Source organism: Phaethon lepturus, unplaced genomic scaffold (assembly GCF_000687285.1).
Source record: "Phaethon lepturus isolate BGI_N335 unplaced genomic scaffold, ASM68728v1 scaffold22145, whole genome shotgun sequence".
Classification (NCBI taxonomy): Eukaryota; Metazoa; Chordata; class Aves; order Phaethontiformes; family Phaethontidae; genus Phaethon; species Phaethon lepturus.
The window spans coordinates 12,078-21,501 of record NW_010540125.1 but is presented as its reverse complement, the minus strand read 5'-3'; the positions used below and the strand labels follow the sequence as shown (position 1 = coordinate 21,501).

The 9,424-nt window shown below is 40.9% G+C and overlaps 1 protein-coding gene across 1 annotated transcript in view; it reads right to left on the bottom strand.

The window, feature by feature from the left end:
• The window catches only part of FAM131B (family with sequence similarity 131, member B), a 6,824-nt gene extending 3,732 nt beyond the window's left edge, over positions 1-3,092 (bottom strand). The window contains exons 1-2 of the mRNA XM_010287359.1: positions 2,988-3,092; positions 1,491-1,526 (exon numbers count right to left, since the gene is read on the bottom strand). Of these exons, the coding sequence (XP_010285661.1) occupies positions 1,491-1,526; positions 2,988-3,041 (90 nt within the window). The 5' untranslated portion in view covers positions 3,042-3,092. The remainder of the gene's footprint in view (positions 1-1,490; positions 1,527-2,987) is intronic.
• Positions 3,093-9,424: the final 6,332 nt, after the last annotated feature.

Here is a 9,424-nt window from a genome sequence, read left to right as displayed (position 1 = left end):
TGTGTAACATGTGAAGTGAAGAAATTAGAAAGCAGGGGAAGAACAGTAAAAAGTGAAAGCTGAGAGCACAGCTCTCATTCCATGATGCTTTTCCTTTGGTGATGAAGCTTGTTGAACAATGTCCATCTACACCCCACTGGTCATTTCTGCCTGGGTGCTGCTGTTCAATATCCAAGACAGTTTGGGGGCTGTGCTGTGAGTCACCTCATGGAAACAGTCTAGAAAAGAAAGTAAACTGCAGAAGGTCTCTACAACTACAAGGTTGGAGAGCTATGACATGAAGGCAGGAATGAATGGGAAGAGAAGGAAATTCATGAGCCAGCTTTGATACCAAAGATCTACCGAGTAACACTGAGAAAGAGAAAGAGCTGTATTTTGAAAGAGCTCCATGGACTCAGAATGTGTTGGAAAATGGAAACTGCAAGTAAGGACACTGTCTTCTACTATCTTTAAGGAAACATGACTTTGTGTACCTTGCTTTGAGCTAGACAGAAATGCGTGAGGAAAAATCTGACAAATTTCTTCTAGACAGTTGCTGCATGCACGATAATTTTCCTGCACAATTTGTTTCTCTAACTGAGCCTAGGCAAAAGATCCCAAGCCGTAAGTGCCACAATGAAAGAGATGTCAGTAGGGCGAAAGTTAGTTAAAAATATAAGTCCCCTTGATATCCGGTGGCCCAAGCACTTTCAAACCACAGAGAACCAGAAAATGACAGCCATTTAAAAGTTTTGAAAGTATCTGGAAGTTGAAAATGCTTATACTACCAAAAATGCAGTTTCTTATCCTGACTTTCCAAGTGTACAAAAGCATGAAAGCTAATTTATGTGAACACATTTTTTAAGCTTCCAGAGCAGAAAAAATGGTTTGGTAACACTAACATGCATTACTCCCTTTTCAGGATGTTGTTTTTGCATTAGTGAAAAAGAAAAAAAAAAATCCTATTTTTTCATGGCATAGGTATTAAGAGTAACAAGGAACAGGTGTTATTAAAATGTTTGCTTGTTTCTTCTTCCACTTCTTAACTGAAATTAACTGGTGCTGACCATCTGCCACAGGGGACATTAAGAATTCTTTTACTTCTGTATGCAGATGAAAATGAGAGATACATTCCTCTCAAACTCCTGGAGAAGATCAAATGATGCTCTCATCAAAGACTACTGATTAATCCTGCTGGACAGACACCTTTTTCATCTAGCAGTGGCCAGAAATATCAAAAAGATAACATATGAAATGACACACATTTGTCCCAAAGAGGACAAAGGCAATTTAATAGCCACCTGCAGATCAAATACTAGTCATACAGCAAAGGACCCAGAGGCAAACAAAAATTCATCACCATCCTCCAAATCTTAGACAATTCCCAGAATTTCAGTGGCACTAAAGACATTTTGTCATGTTTCCATTCTGGTCTCCACTGTATCCCGTGGCAAACAAATCCTAGTCTTCCTATGACTACAAGTTTGAACAGTGGTGTCACACATACTCACATTGATACCATCCCAGGAGAAATCTGTCCGTGTTTGCTAAAGAAAGCAAAGAAGGACATCAAGTTAGTGTAATAAACAAGTTGCAAACAGCCATGTATCTCTCTAGTAGTTTGCAATAATCAATCAACAGCCACTACTTTATCTGATGTATTAAAAAAACTTGTGTCTTTCAAGCTGGTTTCATTCCCTGCTGTTGATTATGATGTCTGTAGGTATCACTGTATTTGAAGGTACAGTAGCAAATAGGATGATATAGAGAGTAAGTGAGAGAAAAACAAACACCTTTTCATATGGCTCCCCTTCTAACAGCATTTTGTGAAATGCTGCAATGCTGGCACCCCTGCGTGGGACTTGCATCGCTTTGAGGCTAACACAAGGAGGAGCTACACTAGCTATGCATTTTGAGTGTAATATAGCCAGTTACAGAATTGTCTTCTGCTGAAATTATTTTCTTTTGTAGTCTTTCAATTCTGACCCCCTTTCCCCTTGCAAACCAGATCCATTTCCCATATAAGCCATTACAATATCAATTCATAGCACATTTGCTTCAGCTGGTAGGACTCACATCTCAACATCTTGTTTTTTGGATGTGGTCACTCAGGAAGATTTAGATTGATCAGTTACACTTATGGTACCCATTCACATAAATCAAAATGTTCACTGATGTATAGTTTATGTTCATTGACTTTTAGATCTGCATTTGATTTAACTGAATTTCTCATACAAGGTTGGGCCCCACAGTTTCTTCCAAGATTCCATGAAACTCCAAGTTTCTTGGAGTTACATTCCAAGCTAGCAAGGTATAATAGGGAAATAAAAATACCTATACATTAGCACCTTCTAAGGTTTTTCAAATTGTATGTTATTTATTAATGTTATTTGTGAACACTATTTGTGTAAAATATTATGTGTTTAAAATAACTTTGATTTTTTATTAATCATGACTGCCTACACTGGACTGTACAGAGCTGAAAATTCAGGTATCTAAGATTGCAGAAGCTGCAATAATTCAGAACAGCAAATAAACCAGTCCTTGAGATACTGTATGGTAAATCAATTGGCAGTGAGTTACTAGTGAATGCATCCCTAAAAATCAAAATGGAGACAAATGTCTTCCTTCAGAAGATTTTATGGCTGTGCTGAAGAAAATGGGACAGACATAGAGTTGGACATTTCAGTTAAACCATTATTCAAGGAATGCAGACCTACAGGCTTGTCAGAACTGCCACAGCTTTTTCCATGTTCTGTTGCACTCCAGTCATGAGTGGTCACTTTAATTCGCAAATTCTCACTATGGATATTCTGAAGGGAGTGACTCAAATCTATTCAGTGCAAGCCAAACTGCACAGATATGAAAGTCTGATCCTCAGGTGCACACTGACATTCTGGCTCTCTCCCAGATGATGCCCCAGTGAAGCATAACGCCCATTTCTGAACTCAGAAAGAACTGAAACTTTCTGATTCCCCTGCGTAAGTGGGTCTGGGACAGGCACTCACCTCAGTGGAAGGTCGATGGAAGCTGCTGCCATGCAGTGAACTGGTGCTATCCATATTGATTTGGTCCACATCTTTCAGTCCCTTCCAGTCTACCGCAATCACCTCATTCCCTGTGGGAACACAGCTAGTCAGGCTTCTGAATGCTGATACAATTTTTTCTAGCAGTCTTAAGCCAAGTCAGCTCAGCATACAGGAGAATCGCTGAGTTTAAGGCCACAATAGCCTTAAATCAGACTTTACTATTTCAATCAGATCACCTGTACATCATCATCTATTATATTTTACACAGTTATCTCCATATGAATAACAGTCATTTGTGTTTTTCTCAAGCGTAAATTATGCATGGCTAAAGCACAGATCCCCAGAAAAAAAAGTATCTAGTCATGATATGTTACTGAGAAAGAACCAATTCTTTTAACATCCTGTTCCAATATTAAACCATCATCACTTAAAAAGGCATTTCTCCTTTGTAATTTGAATTGGTCTGACATCAACTTAGAGCTGCTGGTGCCCTTGCTTTGCCATTCTCAGCAAGATTAAAGACCTTTTTAGGACCTGCCATTACATTTCAGTAAAGGTATTCATACACTTGCTTTTCTTCTTGACAAACTAAACAGGCCAAGTTCTTTAGGTTTCTTACTGTAGAGCATTTTTCAATAAATAAATAAATCTGTGTCTCTTTTTAAAAGACATCTCAAATTTTTCAGTTCTTCCAAATGTGGACATAAAAGCATACACAATAATGCAAGAATGCTCTCACTCATTCTGCTAATAAAGTTAACACTTACTTGCCACTCCTCTTCACATTAACCCACTGTGCCATAACCTCACAGTAGATTCTCACATTCAGCTATTTGTTCACTCAGATACCTATGCACTTTGCACAGCTTTCTGGGATCATCAGCCATTCAAAATCAGAGTCTGTGCTGTTTGATTTTAAATGCTTTTTAATGCTACATAAAGGATCAAGTTGTGGGACACCAGACTTGTATATTGCTGTGAGTCAGTAGGAAGAGTCTGACTCGAGCAACATGCTTATCTTCAAAAGCAACCTTGATGAGTTGCAGTCAGACGGTCTCACAATTGACTGCTGTTGAATGATGCCTGGGGTGAGGGGAAAGTCTCACAGCCCGATGTTGCTACAGCAAGGCCACAAAGACCTGCGTACATGTGCACCGAATTCCCCCTCCACCCATACTGAATCATCAGGCCCCACCAACTCTCCAAAGTTGACAGACCCTTACAAGAGCCAATCAGCACACCTCATCAAGACTATAAACCTGGCTTTTAGAGTCCTCCATTTTGAGGACAAGAACTCCAACTACCAGACAGGTCAATGTGCCTGGATCTCTCCTCCCTAAGCAGGGACGCCTCTTTGGTAATATTTGCACCTCTGACTACCTCAGTTGTTGCCTGGGAAAATATCTTAACAAAAGCGCTGAACTATTAACTCGAGTTCAATTTTTGCAGTAAGTGTACTCATCAACAGCAATTCCAAATCTGCTATATGTGTCACCTTCATAAATCCTGTATCTTTTCAACTTTGCAAAGCTGTCCCAGTGGAAGTCCTTGAGAGGATTATGAGGCAAATGTTGACTCTGATAAGTGGCTACACACATCATCCTTTAGACATAAACCACTGACCAAATCTGGGACTAAGACTGGACCTAGCCACACCTAGACTCCTCTCTGAGAAGGAGTTTAGAAAGCAAGGGGGTCCTTTCTGAAACTCATGACTCAACAGGAGGGCTTCCCCAGCCACATGTCAAACTCCTATTCCTAACACAACACGAGTAAAATTAAGTATTAATAACATAAAATAGAAATTATAAAATTTAATTACTCAAAGTAAAAAATAAGATAATTAAATGAGATTAAATTGTAATAAAAGTGAAACTAAATTCAAAGTAGCACATTTTAAATAATCAGCCAAGTAACCAGGACTGCTCTCTGTGACTTCTCTGTCCAGATAGCTATCTACTAGTGCCTTCAGCCTTTGCATCATCCTCAAACTCTGTTAAAAGTTATGTGTTGCCATGTCATGGAGGAAACGGTTGCACTGTGTTTAAAACTGAGCCTTTTGGAACCTGGCAAGAAATACAGCTTCCAAAATGATCATCTATTCCTGAGATCAATTCAGCAATCTCTGGTCTATTTGAAATAAATCCCACTGAATGTGAATTGTTCTATTTTCATTAGCTTTTACCTTTTTATTTACTTTTTCTAGTAAATGCCTTCTCCACAGACATCTGCAAATCCCCCTGCTCATTCTAGCAGCTCTGTCACGTTTACACTAGTTCATCACTGCACTTCCCAGGTAGAAATGAGATGCTGTGCTCCACCCTACACAGGTCTTCAGGAGGCATGTAGGCACTTATGGATGGCAAGTCTGAGGCACTCATCAGCTAGAATTCAAAACGCAAAAATTGCGTTTTTGATCCCTTAGAAAGGCTAAACATGGTGAAATGAAAACCAGTAGAAAGCAAATGCAACTTGAGTTGGTGTCCAGCACACCTTCACATCTCATCATTTTCTGATGTGCAAGAAGATCTCTCTTTCTGAGAGAACCAAGCCATATTTACTTCTTCACACTTGAAATATGTTTCTGTCTATCCTAATTATCAGGATAATTAGAACCAAGTGCTTTAATAGCATCCCCCATATGCCTCTGACTAGGCTGAGTAAAGTTGCAGGGAACTTTAAAAGAAAAAAAAAAAAAAGAAAAAGGAGGCTCCTGTACTGTATGTTACAAAGGTGAGCATAGAGGTCAGACAGAGCCAGACTTCAGGAGGAGGCAGGATATGGCTATGATGAGCATGACAAAGACCACCTTTCAAGGCTGTGATCCTCTTGACTGATTTTCTTAACAAGCACATGCATGCATTTGCCCCTATTGAGCTCAATTATTTATTTCTAACTGGGATTGTTATTAAACAAGATCAATTCATGAGCTACAAGCGTAGAGCTGAATTTGTGTTAAATTCTGATCAGATCATCTGGCATCTGTAGGCATCCCCTTTCAGAAGCCATAATAATATAGGATTGTGTGATAAAAGCTCATCTGCACATCCACAAAGGAGCACAGGGAGATGAAGGCAGGAAGGGGACCCCAAACAGCACCCTGCTGGGCTGCTCCCAGTCCCACCCTAGGAGCCATCAGCCCACCAAAGGCCCATCTCCACAGGCCCAGAGGTGCACAGAGGGACAATGGCAAGTGGAAACCCAAATTATAGACTCAGCAGAAGAGACACCCTGTCCAGGTCCCTCCCAGTGCTGTCCCAGGAGATTCTCAGCCCCAGGGTCCAGGGGAAAGCCCATGAAGATGAATTGTGGGAGTGGCTTTCAGAAGAAGCTTCCTAACTGAGGGGAGCCATTACTGCCTAGGGGTATGGGACCCATTATGGGATGCAGGAGAAGAGCATTTGGGGCTTGCACTAGATTTGTGTGATGTTTAGGGGAAAAAACAATGGCAGGGAAAGGGGGGTGGATCTAGGTGGTTTGGGGAGGAAAATATGTGAGAAAATAGACAAAGGGATAAAAAAGGCTGGTAGCGTGTAGATAAGTTCCTGGTCAGTATGGTTGTCTGGCTATTCCCTGCACTTGTTCTGTGGAGTCTGTCCTATCTTCTTGTTAAATTCCATTTCTAACTATTTTCTGGCATGAAAGACACTCTATTCTGGGGGAATGCGTTTTGTGATGAAGGTCTAAGTGCCAGGAACTAGAGACTGGAGTGAGTGAAATCAACCAGAGCAAGTGAGAGGATGTGAATGAGTGCGTGATCACTAATTAAAATGAAGGTGAAGTGATCTGGGTGCCAGACGTAGTGCCCCTGTGTGCCCCTGAGGGTGAGACCACAGGCTGAGTTGAGTACCAGAGGGATCAGGAGAGTCCCAGCTACCTGCCACAGAGCTCTGTGTGTGTGTACATCTGTGATTGAGGGGTCTGTACTTGCAACTGCAGTGGGGCTGTGGCCTCGGGAGCAGCTATGTCTAGGTGCCAGCAACTGGGAAGACTGGGATCCACAAGCAGCTACTGGGCAGACTGAGTAGCCCTGCTATAGGAGGGATCCATGCTGCACGTAGTGGATCTCCATCATGCTCAACCAGAGACAGGAGCAGGATGAGGCTGTTGGCATTGTTTGTGTGAGTGCTGAGTGTGTCCATCTGTGCTGATCTGTGTCGCTGGCCTATATATACGTGTATGTGTTGTGTTTGCGTGTTTATGTGTGTGCATACCGGGAATACAAGCTCAGCCTGGCTACTGGCTGAGGGGAGCTGCAGCAGCGTCACCTCTGTTGTGCTGCCAGATTCACCCCTGCTAGCACGTAAGAGCACTTGAAGGTGTGCACCAGAGCTTCCCAGCAGGTCTGGAGACATCTCCACTCCCAGGCCTCGGGCAGGCTTCCAGGGCCGGGCTGCCAAGGCTTTCTCTAAATCCTGTAATGGCAGGCCTGGATGGGATGGGCCCCTCACTCCCTCTGGCTGGGGAGTACAGCTGCAACTAGCCCACCCTGAGCAAACACTTCTTTTATCACTGCATAAAGTCTAGGCACATCATTGCTACCTTCTACCCAACCTGTGATTGCCTTTTGGCCTTCCCATTTGGCAGCAGTTTCTTTTCTTCCTGTTTTGCTTCATAAAGGTATGGCAGACTGCACTACCACCTATCAAACTGGCCATCTTGAGGTCAGCAAAGTGAGAGAGGGAGGTTTGGGGTGTGCTTGGATTCAAGCAAGAAGGGCAAAGCCTTAGTAGGTCTGCTCATGGGTTGCCCATTCCTAGCATGACTGGAGACCTCCTAGATTTGGGGTCCAAGCAAACTTTCTAGGGCTAGAAATATCTCTAGCAAAGGGAAGTGCCAGGTAGAGCTCTGAAAAGCCCAATTATCAGTCCCAAGTGCATCAGCTATAAGATTTGGTTTTGGCTTAGAATCGAATACGTTTGTATTCAGTCTCCCTCCAACAGGGAAGAGGCAAAGCAGAGTAGAAAAGGGCACTGCCAGGAAGTACAAATCTAGAGAGGGCAGGTACAGGAAGGAGTGGAGGGATTGACTATGTGATCAGGGTGAGCTGAGGAATCAACAGAGGACAGTGGGAGCAACAGTAATCCACAGACGTGAAAGATCAAGTTCTTCTCTGACAGATGGAAGGAAAGAAACATGGGAAGTCAGAAAGAAGTATGGACAGTGAAGTGGGAAGACAGAAACTGAAAGCAGTACATTATATTTTTGTATTGTTTTTATCCAACCGCTTGTCAGTCTCCTTCTTCCTTCAGTTAGTATGTTTTTTTTTTCTTTTGTAATGGTATGTTCCTTCTCCAATATAATTTCTTTTCTCTTATTTATCTTCCATTCCAGCTTCTGCTAATCATCATCACTATTCCATTTGTAATTCTATCATCAATCACCTCTCCATATAGAGCTGATAAGCATTTTAAAACATGAGTAGGTCATAAAGTTAACTTCAAAGTGGGATTTTTACAAACACATGCAACTGAATTTCTCATTGAAATGTTCTGAAATGAGATGATGAAAGTTGAAATATAACTGGGTTTCTGATTTCCTTATCATTGTTCCTGTATGGTGTGTATAGAAAGGATAGAGAGGGCTTTCATTTTCTTTGAACTTTTTAAAGACTTCTTGATTTTTTTTAATTATTATTATTATTTGTTTTGGGGTTTTTTAACATCATAAATTCCATCCTTGCTCTGGAAGACTCAGTAGATGACTGAAGAACCAGTAGGAAGCTAATTACATGAACCAATGAGATAAAACCAAAGCATTTGAAATACATAAATGCATTAAGCCACACTGTTTGGAGATCATGGTTGCTTTGTATTTTTAACACAAATTTGATGAAAAAACTCTGACAAATACTCATCAGGAAAATATGTCTCCATCACAACTGAAATAATATTCCAACTCAAGTCCTTTAAGCCTTTGGGGAAAAAATATGATCTCTCCTTATGTTACAGTATTGTTAAGGTAAAAATAAAGATGTATTTTTAAGTCAGGCTTTTCTAAACAATACAGATGAAAAAATCTAAAGAGGAAGAAAGACGGGGGAAAGAGAATACCCTTTTTCCCACTTCTTTTTTTTTTAGCACTGTAACTTTGGACTCTCGGAAATTAGAAAATGTGTATACTAAGCATTCCCAAGCAATATGAAATAATTACTGTTTTGATGAATGCATTGGAAAAATCCAAGAAGTCATCTGGATGACTGCATCCCACCTTGCTGATCTAATATTACTACTTTTTTCTTATTTCAGTAGCTAATTTTGCCACATACTTTAATTTATTATAGAGACACAGAATTCCTTAGTTGGACATATTTTCAGTTTCTTTGCATTTCTGTGATCATAGGAAATTCGCCTTGTTTTGAATTACTTATTACTTAATCTAAACAAGACTATTGTCCTTGGGTTTCCTCTTGACAT